This window comes from Lagopus muta, chromosome 7, assembly GCF_023343835.1.
Source record: "Lagopus muta isolate bLagMut1 chromosome 7, bLagMut1 primary, whole genome shotgun sequence".
NCBI classification, from domain to species: Eukaryota; Metazoa; Chordata; class Aves; order Galliformes; family Phasianidae; genus Lagopus; species Lagopus muta.
In genome coordinates this window covers 6,813,539-6,828,166 of record NC_064439.1, presented here as the reverse complement: position 1 = coordinate 6,828,166, position 14,628 = coordinate 6,813,539, and the positions used below count along the sequence as shown (strand labels likewise).

Genomic DNA, 14,628 nt, shown 5'->3' with positions numbered 1-14,628 from the left:
CTTTGTAACAGTATTTATATTTGTCTCTAGTGATGTTTGAATCTGTGAAATATTTAGAATATTATTTAAACAAAAATAGGTGTGTAAGTTTTGAATTGTGTTTTTAAAATAATCCACATTTATAAAACTAGAACAGCTGGTAAAACAAAGTTGCATTTCCCTACCATGCATTTATCCCTTTTTTTTTTTCATAGAACTGTACTCCTATCTTCCAAATTTTCATACTCACTGCTGATTTGGAGAGTAAACAGCCTAAATCTGTTAATGCAAAGTCATGGGTGGCAAATTCTGCACAGCAAGATTTGCATAGAAGTCAGAGCACAAAGCATTCTTTGATGTTTTCTTGTGACTCTCCCAAAATCACTAGGTCTTCCTTTCTTCTTTTTCTTCCTGAGGAGCTATATATATACATGCATACAATGAGTTTGTAAAGGCAATTGAGAGTAATGATGTTCTTAGTCAAAAGGAGAATGGCAGTCTACAGTAAGGCTTTACATATTGAGATCAAACTAGAGGTGAATTAGTTAAGCAATTTCTCATGAAGATAGCTTTCTATGAAAGACAAATGCACATTCTGATATGCTTGTATTCTCTGATATTAAAAATCAGCATACTTATAGGTTTCATGTTGTCTCACGTCTTAGAAAATGTGATGTGCTTGCTAATTACCTTGCTTGTTTTGGTAGGTCACGACTATGGACATTTCATCTAACAAAGATGAAGAAGAAAACTCAATGCATAATACAGTTGTCCTCTTCTCTAACAGTGACAAGTTCACTCTGCATCAGGTTAGATTATTAAGCTTTCATTATCTTTCATAGGATCGTTACAGTTGGAGAAGACCACTCAGACCATCTAGTCCAACCAGCAGCCCATCCCCTCATGCCCACTGACCATGTCCCTCAGTGACACATGTACCCTTTCCAAATATCCAGCCTGAATCTCCACTGGTGCAGCTTGAGGCCAACACCTCTCATTCTACTGCTGTTACCTGGGAGCAATGGCAACCCCCACCTCTTTTTGTAGACTTGTAGAGTCAGCCTCCTTTCAAAGAGTTATAGAGGCATTAAGGTTTCCCTTGAGTCTCCTCTTCTCCAGAGTGAACAATCCCATTTCCCTCAACTGCTCCTCTTAAGATTTGAGCTCCAGACTCTTCACCAGCTTCATTGATCTTCTTAGGATGTGCTCCAGGGCTTCAATATCTTTCTTGTAGTCAGGAGCCCAAAACTGCACACTGTATTTGACACCAGTGCTTTTAATTAAAAAGAAAAAGTAAATCTCATTGATAAGAATTTCATCTTAAAGCAACCCAGCTGGGCTTTACTATTAAATATTTTCTGAATTTACTGTCCAACGTGTTGAAAATCTACGCTTTTCTATAATTTCAGGATATGTGTGTAGTTTGTGGGAGTTTTGGCCAAGGTGCTGAGGGCAGATTGCTTGCCTGTTCTCAATGCGGTCAGTGTTACCATCCATACTGTGTCAGTATTAAGGTGAGTGCTTTGTTATTTAAGAGATTACTTAATTACACTGTTTTCATATTGTACTTTAATGGCACTATGCTGCCTTTGGTTTTGTGGTAATTAAGGGAGTCATTAACTTGCTAGATATTCTTCAGCTAATGTGACCATTATTTGTATGCAACTTGTGAAAGACTTTAATTAAATGCCATTTTATAGTATGCATTGCCTCAAGAGAAATTAACCTTTTTGTAATTTCACAACCATAAATAGTACTGATTATCCAGCAGTTGTTTAAAATAACAGTTTGAGATATCAGCTTAAAAGCTAAATACAAGCAAAATTAAAAACAAAGAAAAAAAACGTAATGCATCTTCATTTACTAGGGGCATAAGGTTTGGTTGATTCAATTTGTCTGTTGGCTGTCAGAATTGACAGCAGTTGGAGTGGTTAATTAATACATTTTTCTTTCATTAGTCTAGGAGAGAATGTGTGAAAATTAAATTTGAATGGTATGAGTTGACTTAGTAAGCAGATAATAAGCTATTTACTCCAATACATAAGCTATATGCTACTTACTATACAAGTACATGTATGTAAAACTGGGATTTCTTCCAACACATCACAGGACATTATTTAAAATGTACTTTACAAAACATCATATCATCATCATGCATTTTTCATGCAGCTGTAGTCTACTACTAGTATGTACATATGTACTACTGGTATGTAGCATACTACTTGTATGCTACTTTTACATTATTGGACCTCAGTAAATTATTTGCTTTAGGTGACTGAAAACTCAGCATTGGCTATCATAGGGTGATACTGCCCTACGTGTGGACTTAGCACAGTGTGTATTTGCTGACATTCTGAATTCATATTCCTGAAGAGTATCAGCAACTCCACACAGTTTCTTTCTGTTTCTTCCATTCCCACTTAGTGGATCTCCACAAAGTCTAATTGAGAAACGGCTACTTGTGATGTGGTCAGTGTGAGTGGTAGAGCACCCTACGCTGCGTAGCCAGGCCTTAATTTTGCACTGATTGTACTTCACAGAGCAGAGCTCAAATGATTTTCACCTTGCCGTTTGCAGATTACTAAAGTGGTGCTTAGTAAAGGCTGGAGGTGCCTGGAGTGCACGGTATGCGAAGCCTGTGGGAAAGCTACAGACCCAGGAAGGCTGCTTCTCTGTGATGACTGCGACATCAGTTACCACACTTACTGCTTGGATCCACCGCTGCAGACTGTTCCGAAAGGAGGCTGGAAGTGCAAATGGTGCGTTTGGTTCTGGTGTCAGAAATGTTGGCCCTTTTTGTTCCACTTTGCCACTTTATATTTGCAATGTCAGTTTAACTGTAATAGTGCTTTAATTGTAGTTGAATCAAGTTTATTAAAGCAAACAAAATACTTCTGCTTTGTTTCATTCAGTTATCAATTCAGTATGGTTAGATTAGGTTGTGGTTGGACTTGATGCTCCTGAGGGTCTTTTCCATCCTGAGTGATTCTATAATTCTATGGAAATTGTTGTTATCTTCTCTTAATAACCTTTCTTCATACCAGAAGCCACATCATAGAGGTGGACAGTATTTATTTTAAAACTTCTAGACGAAAAAACCCCCACTAATCTACATTCACTGAAACGATAAGATAAATTAATTGGCATTACACCACACTGCTGTAAAGATAAAACCCTCTGAAAACCATTCATGTTATTTGGGTGAAATACATACCAAATAGACATCTGTGGCTAAGTGTCTCACGGTGAATGGCAACTGGAAGCAGGCACTCCTTTGACCTTGTTAAAGTGTTACATACACCCATCTGCCTGTTTTTGCAGATTGAAAGGAAAAAATACAGTAATGTTCAAAATCTAAATAACAATTCTTCATTCAAATAAAATATTTTGACCTGAAATAAGCTTATTTCCTCCCATGGAACTAGCTTGTGACCTGAATTATTTACCCAGTTCTAAGTTAGGAGAGCTTTGAAGCCATAGAATAGTTGCCTCGCGAACTCAAAATAACAGATCGTTCTGTCTTTTCTGCAGGTGTGTTTGGTGCAGACACTGTGGAGCAACTTCACCAGGCTTAAGATGCGAATGGCAAAACAATTACACGCAGTGCGCTCCCTGTGCGAGTTTGTCCACCTGCCCGATCTGTTATCGCACTTACAGGGATGAGGAGCTTATAATTCAGTGTAGGCAGTGCGATCGGTAAGGATCTCTGCTGTTCTGCAGGCTTTTTCTGGTTAAAGCTTATTTTGTTTTTTATTTTTTCTTCCAATGTAAAAGCATAAGGATGAAGGGAATGGTCTTGTGGTAAAGAACACTGGACTGAATCTCAGAAGTCTTTTTTATTTCATTCCTAGTTACACTATGGATTTTATTATATGACTCTGGGCAAATTAATTAATCACTTTGTGCCTCATCTTCCCCCTCTGTAAAAATAAAGTATAACTAATTTACCTCATAAGACTGTTGTGGTGAGGCTAGATCTAGATTATATTGTATCAAATGAGTAGTTAAAATGATTTCAAATATAGGGAGAAACTATATGCCAAGATATATTTCCTTCTGGTACATTTCTTTACAAAATTTTTCTTCCTGTGAAGGGAAATAAATAATCTGATACTCTCCATATATATTTAGCACACACCACTATAGAAGAATGTTGTGTATGGAGAACCTATGTCATCCTTTCTCCCTATTAGAATTTAAACAAATATTTCACATTTACTTGGACCATATACTGATATTTAGGTCTCCTAAAACACCACATATTTCCTTTAAATTGTATTTTTTCCCCCACTTAATTTCTAGATGGATGCATGCAATCTGTCAGAACTTAAACACAGAGGAGGAAGTGGAAAACATAGCTGATATGGGTTTTGACTGTACCATTTGTAGGCCATACATACCACCAACAAACGGTAAGAAGACAATTGAAACCAATGGCAGGACTGCACACTGCAATAAATAGGTGTGGGAATGGGTTATGGTTCTTTTCTGTGATGGAGAGTTGGCTTGTTGTAGAAGCAAGATCTTTATTTTTATTTTAAGGGCATCCTGGAAGTGTCCTCAGCTCTTTCTCACCCTCTGGTAATTGGCTGCAAAGCCATCTCTGCAGCCAAAGACAACCTGTCAGGGAGAATTCTTGACAGATTTAGTGAAGATAATTTGGGCAAAGGACTAAAAACATCTAATATTGAAAGGGATAAATGTATCTCACTTTGTCAAGAGGAAGGAAGAACAATCTTAATTGAAGAATATTGAAATAAATTCTGTGCAGAAAAGCATTCCATATATCAATGCTTTGAAGCCTTCTGAAGCAGCAGTAGCTGTAACAGTCCATATAAGCATTTTTTCCCTCCAATCTTATGGTTTATTAATGCCACTCCCTCAGCTCTCCCAGTATTTAAGACCTATAGTTCCTTAGATGTGAAATTTAAAAATACCCCCATGTTTCCCTGCTTGAGATTCTCATGTTTTTGTTAGTTAAAATACATATTTCTAATGAATTTTCATGTCCTCTTGACATGTTTTCAGGAAACATACAGACTTCCTTGTCTGTAGTATGCAGTTTCACAGCATTGGTGCTTCAGGAGCTGAGGTTACTGTGGTTTTTCTCTTTGAGCACAGCTACACCATCTGGTTCTGTGGGATGGTACTGGCTGATATTGTAGTGAGTGGCTTGTCAGCAATTAGATTGGCCTATTAGATGATTTATGGTCTTGCTACAAGAATAGTATCCTGGGTCTGTTTTCTCTGCCTGTCAGCACACAGGAGTGTCTGCTTCAGTCTGTTGCTTTAACAGAGCACTGACGCCTCTACACGTTTTCAGAATAATGGTATGGTAAAGTGTTTCATGTTAACTCTTTATTGAGAGTGTCATCAGATTTGAGAACATGGTAGAAGGAAGGAACAAGAAGCAAGCAGACGTTTAAAAAACAGAGCAGCAGGGAGGGGTAAGATTGAGATAAAGGGTTGGCTACAGCAAAAGGCTTGTGTTCGAGAGGTCTGCCAAGAAGAGTTCAGCAGAGATCTGGAGTTCCTTTATGCCTCCTGTCCTCATAACGATGTGGAAACAACTGTAACTTAATGATGTGGCTTTGGGAAGTTATAAATTCGCTTGCGTGAGTTGATCAGCTATATGCGTGTGGTTGTGGAGCGCTTCTAAGTATCGCACTTGTGTCACTGTTGGAAGTAAAGATTACATTTACTTATGTGTTTCTACAACTTGCTTCACGTGTGAGCTCTACTTTCTCAAATTCAAAACGGAATTAGTTTTCTCAGTGGAAAAACCAGGAAACTTGTAAACATAACAGTTTCCTGTTTCTTTTGGTGATAATGTTTGGACACTTAAAACGCGCATGTCCAAGTAAGGAATACTACCTTTTCCTTTTCCTTAGAAGCTTGCAGAACTAGTGCTTTGGTGATAATAAGGTTCATAATTTGGTAGGTGGAACAACTTCAGAAGGTGGTATCAGATGTTTTACTTCCAAGCATAAACTGGCTCCTGAGAGAGTCCTTTCTGAAACCTCCATGGAGTTGTGTAGGTTCATCTTCTGAGAAATAGGAACCAGTCCAGCAAGACCTGTTAGAAAGTTCCCCACCCTTAGCAGTTTCTGCTCAACTCTTTTATGAGACAAGTTTCTCTGCTTTTTCTTTGTCGTTTTGACTCAGTATGTGTAGTAACTCTAACATGTGTACATTTGCACAGTTGCATGTCTAAATATATCATTTGATGCATGTTCTAGAAATATTTGCATGTCCTTTTATATGAAACGTCTCAGTGTTTTGTTAATTTTTCTATGTTTGAAAATTCTGTGTAATTTTCTGTTTCAAGATGAGAGAAACAAATGCTAATAGTATAAGGTTTCTTAGAGTATACCATATAGGAATTTTATTGAGGCAGTTCTTTCTCTTTCCATCTGATCTACCACAGAGGATATTAATGTGTTGCAAATATTATTACAATTTTCTCTACTACTTTATTTGAAACGAATCAGGAGCCCCTGAACCTAGTAACTTATCACTACATAGCAGCTGAAAAGTAGGTATATTTGTTGGTAGTAAGTAAATATCTTTTAGAATGTACGTATTGAGAAAGAGCTTCCAGTTTTCTCTCTTTAGAAAACCAGAACCTTAAGAGTTCTTGCCTATCTTATCTTAAGAATATAGAATATGTATCTGATAATCTCAAAGTCATCTTCTTCATGAAATAGGAATAAAATATAAATAGTTCTTCTTTTTCAGCACACATAAATATCCACAGCCAGCAGATGGTAAAATTTGTTCCAAAGTAGTGTGCCATAAGTCTTAATTTGTATATTATTTTGAAATACACATCTTTGATCAGTATTCCATCAGGTTGTTTTTAGTATGGTCTCATGTTAAAATAAAGAATCATGGAATTATCTAAGTTGAAAAAGACCTTCAAGATCACCAGATCTGACCAGCCTGATCTGCTGATTCCCATCACAAAGCCATGTCCATTAGTGTCACGTTCACATATCTCTTTAATATATCCAGGGATGAGGACTCAACCACTTCCCTGGGCAGCCTGTTCCAATGCTTGGCCACTCTTTCCATGAAGAAATTCTTCACTAACTCTGTTGATTTTCTCTGAACATGCTCAAGCAACTCAATATCATTATAGTGTGGGGCTCAAAAATGAACACAATATTTGAGGCATGATGTCACCAATGTTGTGTTCAAGGGGACAGTAATTTCTCTAGTCCTATCAGCCACACTTTTTCTGATTCAGGCCACGATGCCATTGGCCTTCTTGGTCACTTGGGCACACTCTTGGCTCATTTTCAGCCAGCTGTTGACCAACACCCCTAGGTCCTCTTCCAGGCAACCTTCCAGCTGGTCTTGTCCAAGCCTGTACTGTTGCATCAGGTTTTTATCACCCAAGTGCAGGACCTGAATGTCATGCAGTTGGGTTCGGACCCTCAATCCAGCCTATCTAGATTCTCTACAGAGCCTTCCTGCCTAATTTGGTATCATCTGTGAGCTTATGAGAGTGAACTTAATCCCCTCATCCAGATTACTGATAAAAATGTAGAGCAAAACTGGCTCCACAACTGAGTACTGGGGTGCACTACTGGTGACCAGCTGCCAATTGGACTAAACTCTGTTCACCAGGACTCTTTGCACCCTGCCAACCAGCCAGTTCTTCACCCAACAAAACAGTACACCCATGTAAGCCACAAGCCAATTTTTGGGGGGAGAATATTATTGGAAACAGCATTAAAAACTTAGCCAAAATCCAGGTAAGAAACATCCACGGACTCTCCCTCGTCTACTAATCAAGTCATCTTGGAGGAGATCAGTTTTGTCAGGCAGGACCATATGTGCTGTGAAATGACCTCCAAGATCTGCTCCCCCTTTCCTGGTACTTTTCGAATTAATAATAACTTTCTAATTAATAAGAACATAGAAAGTTATCAGGATTATTTTTAATGTTGCCATGATTGAAGTACTGGCAGCTGATCTAGGTAGCAGCAGCCTTGGTGCTGTGGTACCTGCATGTTCAGGATAGAGATGTGCATTTCTCACCCCCGCAATCATACTCTCCCAGACAAGCAGCTCTAAACCACCTAGCCATCATTTCTGCCTGTCATTTACCATTGTACAACATGTCTCCCCTTATGGAAGCCCCCTCCATAAATTGCATCCCTTCAGCTCTGCCTGGTTTTCTTTAGTGGGAACAGCTAAGGAGATCTGAATGCAAATGCACGTAACAGCTAGTTACAGCTCGTGTGGTAATACAAGACTTACTGTGTATACTTTACATTGCTTCTATATCCTGTACTTATAATATTAGGAGCTAAAATTTTAAATTTGGTATGTATATTATTTTAGCTGTTAGGTTCTTGTATGTTGCAGTATTTGCAAATAAATCCCTGCATCGCAGGCATCTGATATTACTGAGGTATTGTCTCCACATCGACCATTTTGTACTATCCCTTATGCTGATTTCATTTTTTCCTTGAATTATTCCTTTCTATTGCAGCCTTTAAATTGCAGCCAGCTTTCATTTTGATCTGTGATTTATTCTTGTCATATTGGACTTTGTGCACTTTTTTTCTTTTAACTGAGGCTGCTGCTTATCATTCAGCAGGTTTTAGACCCTTTGGAAAATAACGATATAATTTTGGTTGAACATCTGAGTTGATCAGAAGGCTGTCGTTTCTTTGTTCTATTTTTTAAGGAGTATTTTTTTCCCTTTAACTGTCTTAGTCTGACTTGGAATTCTTTTTTTTCTATTATCCATTTTATTGATTTAATCTTTTATCTGCACTCTAATTAGCTCCTTTTATGGAAATTTGCTCAATACTGTCTTCAAACATTGGGCATTTTCTTTGGGCCAGTCTCTGAAGTCCTCACTTTGGTTGCTGTCAGCTTGTTTGTCTGTTTCAAGTCTATTCAGTCTCCAGCACTGAATTTGTTCAGTCTGATATGGATGAAGACTCCATGTTGTACAACTTTTGTATTAGGACACCAAATTTCTTTTCACAGTGATCTTTGTGAATTTTTTGCTTACCTTAGAGTCCAGTTCAATAGTTGTTAACTCTGACTTAAAACAACTTGTAAACAATGGAAAAAATCAGATTATATCACTTCTGCCTTTGATTATCTCTTAGAATTTGCCTTTTTGTTTTTGTGAGTGTCTTCCATCCTGCAGCTCATCATGTGTTTTTCTGCTTCCCTCCAGCTTAGTATCGCCTTCAGAATGTCATTTTCACTTTTGTTTCTTCCATGCTTTTTCCTTCTGTGTCTATCAGTTTTTCAGTAATGCTCACAGGCTCCTTACATTTTCTAATTTTCTGTAGTTACACTTGCCATAAAATGTTCAGAGGACTGCAATTCTTGAAGACATGTTTTGTTTCCTTATTTCTCATGTATGCGTAGAAAAACATTCTCTAGATTTTGTATCAACTACATCCTTGTTTTGTATTTAATGGAGTGTTAACGTTATTTGGAAGCTTGTTCTTTTCCTAGTCTTGCCTTTGTCTCCCAGATTTGTGTGTGAGATTGTAGCACACATGCAACTGGTCTGAGAAACATGAGCCTTCTCACATGCTTTCCCTCACTGGTCTGGGCTTGTGTAGTAGATGCAAAAGTAAAACACTGGATGTTTATCCAAGAGTTAAACTCAGCCTAGCTAAGATTTCTAGGGAAAAAAGAAAAGTGAATAAACATTGAATGTACAGTAATGCTAACCATGTCAAACTAACTGTTGTTTTTTTTTTGTTTTAATTCTCAGAGTGAGATAAAAGCTTCTAATTTTCCCTGTACTTAACTGTCTACATAATCTCTATAAAGTTACTACTAATATTAAAAATCTAATGTACATATTACAGGATAGTGAAGCGTGATTACAGTTATTGTAATTAACGCCGATGGGAGAAACATTTCTACCTGCAGCAGTAGTATGCTAGCACCAGAGGACATTTTGATCATCATTTGTTCTCTGAAGCATACAAGGCACAATTTTGAAATTGAGCTTCTACTGTTCCATCGGTCAGTATTTTAATTTTGAATAAGAATGACCCTTTCTAACATGAACTGGTCATGTCTCATCTGCTCTAGGATGTTGTATCAGCCTTACTTTGTTTCTGGTATATCAGACATCTGACAGTATAGACACAGCTAGAAGTCAGTGTATGAAGCTGTTGGAGTCCCCTACCACTTCTGGGAACATAGGACAGCAAATGATACCTGTTCATAAAGTCCTCCTGTTATTGGCATGTAGTTCAGCAAAACCTGGACAACGTGAGCAGTGTAGGGGTTACCTTAAAGTCCTCTAGATCCAGAGCATGTGTTTGCCTGTGATCCAGTAGGCAGAGATAATTTGTCATCAAGTTCAGTGCTTCCCCGGAGCCTTTCCTGGCTCAGGCGAATTGGAGAACTTCAGCTGATGCCAGGCTTGTTTTGTAGTCGCATCTTCTGGGATGCTGAAAAGCCTTTTTTTAAAGGTGCTGGTGAAAGTTGCCAACAGCATTTATTAGGGAGTTTAACAGAACAGTTCAAAGGGAAAACTACTTGAGAGTTTCAGTTTAAATCAAGTCACACTTTTTAAAAGTTGAAATGATTTTCCTTATATTTTTCAGTGCCTTCTTTGGACTGTTGTGATTCATCAGTTGGAGCTCAGATTATTTCAAAATCAAAAGAACTAGGTAAAGAATGTAAATACTTAATCTTTGATCATTTAGCATATTGTAAGGGTATACTTTTACATCAGGCAAAAATACCTTTTTGTTTTTATAACACATGACATTAACTATCCTTCCAATTATCACAGCATGCTTTTCATTTTTTTCTATCTTCTTTTTTCTCTTTTGCTTGCCATACGCGTGCTATAATAATAATCTGAGATTGTGCTTTGATTCTGCAGACTTAGTTGCTTGCCTTAATATTAGCAGTAAAAGATAACACGGTTTGGCTGAGTTAAAAATACATAAAGGATGAAATTGTAGGAGGACACAACTTTTCTGTATTTGTCTAGTGTATGCTAGGAATTTACAGTCTTGACAAGCCTACTGACAAGTCGTTTTTTATCGTAGTGCCTAACACATTCATCATGTTAGGGTAGCTTCCATCATGTCAGGATTTTATTCTACTTGATCCTGCTAAGTGTAGTTCTGAGAGGTTTGTCCCCTCCAGTATCTGAAAAAACATGTGCAGTTTTTTTATGCGCTCCTTTTTAGTTCAACTTAAGAAAGCAATCATCTATGAAGAGTTGCATTCAGAACCAGCTGTGTTTTGGGGTGCAGGATGCTACATAAGAAAATATTTTTTGTTGAAGAGAGCAGAAGTTATGATGTTCAGATGTTTTCAAAAATTATGTTATCCAGTCATTATGCAATTGGGCTCAAAGAGCAGAAGCATCATTGCAGCCTCTTCATTATTGCGCATACCCAGAAAGTTCCCAAACTTCTAGTTGCAGTTGCTGGAGCAGATGACTGAGACAGCAGTGTCTTTCTACATTGTGAAGTGAGGAATGATGTAAAAAATTTATCAGACTCAGTTGTCATGCAACAGCTTCAGGAGGTAGAAGTCTTGCAGGTCTTGGGAGACTTGGGTTCTACTCAGTTTACAAATAGGTCTTGAGCCATTCACTTGATATAAGTTATTTTTTTGTCTACCTATAAAAGAGGGTTAATTATTTGCTTGTTTCACTAAGAGTTCTACAAGAGTAAAGCTGAGTTATGACATGAAGCTGTACAGCTGAAGGATTTGGCTGTTAAGCAGCAGGCACCCAGACTAAGACTTGCACAGATTTTTCTGTCAGGGATACCCAAATACCTTGTAAGGCACCAGTTTCCATAATCAATTAGTTCTGTCTAATGAATTCTGGATGTAAGTTGTAGCAATGTAATGGATGGTTGCTGGATTTGACATCAGTCCGAATTATAAAGCTGTAACTGCAACATGTAAGACAGTATCATATCTCTCTGTTTTATTTATACTGACTTCCTCACTCATGAATCAGTTCCATACATGTGAATTATTAACTCTTAAAAGTGCTGTTCCTAAAGATCTAAGACTTGTAAATTAAAGAGTTTTATATTGCTGTTATGATTCATTTAACTTTTATAGACCCACCGAAGACATACACACAGGATGGAGTCTGCTTGACAGAATCCGGCATGTCTCAGTTACAGAGCCTAACTGTCACAGTACCTAGAAGAAAACGGACGAAACCAAAGCTTAAATTGAAGATTATAAATCAGAACAGTGTGGCTGTGCTTCAGACACCCCCAGATGCCCAGTCAGAACACTCAAGAGATGGCGAGATGGATGACAGTAGAGGTAGCAATGTTCTTTTGGCCTGTCTTGTATGTTGAGTGCTGCACTACATGTGTACGTTGCATACATCCCTAGGAGAATTTGTAACACTCATTTTTGTAAATTCTGTACTGAATGATCTGTGGGAATTGCTTGGACAGTAGTATGATTCGTTGTTGAACAGTCCAGGGATTTTCTTACCATTGTTCTGTTTTTGTCATCCATGCCATGCGAAACACTTTTCTGAGGCTGGCTACACTGGAAATAGGAGTTGCCTCTTTGATCATTGGATTACTTTAGGGAATACTGTGCATTTACTGAGTACAAGTGCATTTTGAGGCTCTCAACAGTGTGAACACCATTTGAAAAATGGTACTGTTGGCTCAGCAGTAGATTCCTGTAAGGTCTACATTTGAAACCAATGAGAAAGTGAAATAGCTCTTTACTTGAAGTATTTCTTTTATAAGGTGGGCTGAACTGAGGGGAGAAAATACTTTTTGTTTGTTCCTATCTTCAAAGTAGAATTTAAGACAGAATTTAAGTTTGGATGTGAGTTCTGAGAGATGACTCTTGTTCATGTTGATGACACTGTATGTAGAGACCTACCAAATGGTTTCAGTTTCCAGAGTAGAGTATCTGTTTAACGTGGAGGTAAGAGGCAAGTTAACAGTGCTTGCACAACATCTCAGACTGGCAAGGGATGAAGGGGACTAGCACTTGCCTATCCAACCACCTCATTCTGTGTATGGGAATGAGATTTTGGTAAATTGTAGAAACCTTCAGGAGAGTTCCTTCAACTGCGTATTTGAGCACGGAGCAGACTTACGTCACAGGGGCCAGCAGTACTCATTCTCATCTCCTTCCCTCAAAGAAAAGTGAGCACAGCAGCTAGAAGGTGGGAGTTGGGGGAGGGAAAAGAAGCCCCTAGGAGTAAGCAACCTTCTTTTTACTTCAAATCCTCTTAAGCAGTAGAAATAGCAGCCAGCATGGTGCAATACTGTTCTCCCATCCTCTTTGCCGTAGTCTGGCTGTATATTCTGATAAGTATGTTGGTAGGATTGGTGTTAATCCGTGGCCTAAGGAAAGGCTTACTGGAACAGCAGGTGTGAAAGTTATTACATTAGTCATGCAGGTGTCTGTTACGAGTGGAACATGGGCACCCCACATCACCACAATCTAACATGCTCTGTTTATGCAACATTACCTTGTTGTTAATCAGATTAAATGTCATAAGAAGCTTTTTTTAGATACAGAGTGTGTGCTTGAGATAACTGGGTAGTTCAACCATCAACATAGTTTCCATCTTAACTTGTTGATATAAGTATTGTTCCTGTTGTTTGATTAGCACATTCTTAACCTTCTGCTACTGACTACAGTTTTTTTTTTAAATAATAGGTTCCCTTTGTTTATAGCCTTTAAAACAGTTAAGTAATTGATTTTCTTTTGTTTTCTTTGGAATTCACAGTGTTTGGGATATTATCATACCATTACTCTGACTCTTATTCATCTCATGGCTTCGTACAGTCCACCAAGTGGGTTGTTGAAAGGAAAAATGCTTTCAGTTTTGGTTTGAAAGCATCAAGATAGAGAATTAACCACTTCCCTTGTTCTTTTGCAATGGTTGATCATCTTTGCTTCTACGACTGTGTGCTTGTATTCTATTTAACAATGATAACTTTCTTATCTACTTGTTGACTTTTACATATACCCTTTTCTACTAGATACCAAGATACTTAAATGTAATAGCAGAGTATGATAGTAGAATCAAAGCTTCAGACTTTAATTTTAGTTCTGGATTTCTTCTACTGTGTTGGGTTTTTTTTTTGTTGTTGTTGGTCTTGTTTTGATTTTATTGTTTTGGTTTTGTTTTTCTCTTCTGCTGGGAAATAGCAAACAAAAATATACATGCATGTTCCATAGATGATTTTTTTATGCACTGAGAAAGTGTGTTCACATGTGGCTGTAACTGTATGTGAATGGTAGCCTGGCTGGGTTTCCTGGAATCTAGCCTACATGTACTCTGTAGAGTGGATCTGTCCCTGTTCTCTGAAGTTTTTGTGTGGGCATCAAGCTGAATAAGGCCATGCTGCTGCTTTGATTGAAGCAACATGGTACAGTAATTTCAGGTAAATACAAATGGTGTCACCAAGCTGAGTGGTGCAGTTGATACAATGGAAGGAAGGAAGGCCATCCAGAGGGGCTAGGACAGGTTTGAGGAGTGGGCCTACATGAACTCATGAAGTTTAACAAGACCAAGTGCAAGGTGCAGTGCTTGGGCCAGGGCAATCCTAAACATTGGTATAGATTGGAGGTCAAATGGATGGAGAGCAGCCCAAGTAAGAACCTAAAGGGGCCTACAGGAGAGCT

The 14,628-nt window shown here is 38.1% G+C and overlaps 1 protein-coding gene across 14 annotated transcripts in view; it reads left to right on the top strand.

Moving 5' to 3' along the window:
- KMT2C (lysine methyltransferase 2C) overlaps positions 1-14,628 on the top strand; it is a 187,526-nt gene that overhangs the window by 120,609 nt on the left and 52,289 nt on the right. For 12 of the 14 annotated variants that reach the window (XM_048951479.1, XM_048951493.1, XM_048951489.1 and 9 more), the window contains 7 exons: positions 687-788; positions 1,389-1,493; positions 2,557-2,738; positions 3,511-3,675; positions 4,282-4,391; positions 10,584-10,649; positions 12,073-12,285. In XM_048951479.1, coding sequence (XP_048807436.1) covers positions 687-788; positions 1,389-1,493; positions 2,557-2,738; positions 3,511-3,675; positions 4,282-4,391; positions 10,584-10,649; positions 12,073-12,285 — 943 coding nt within the window. The remainder of the gene's footprint in view (positions 1-686; positions 789-1,388; positions 1,494-2,556; positions 2,739-3,510; positions 3,676-4,281; positions 4,392-10,583; positions 10,650-12,072; positions 12,286-14,628) is intronic. The other 2 variants (XM_048951485.1, XM_048951492.1) reach the window with 2 other exon arrangements.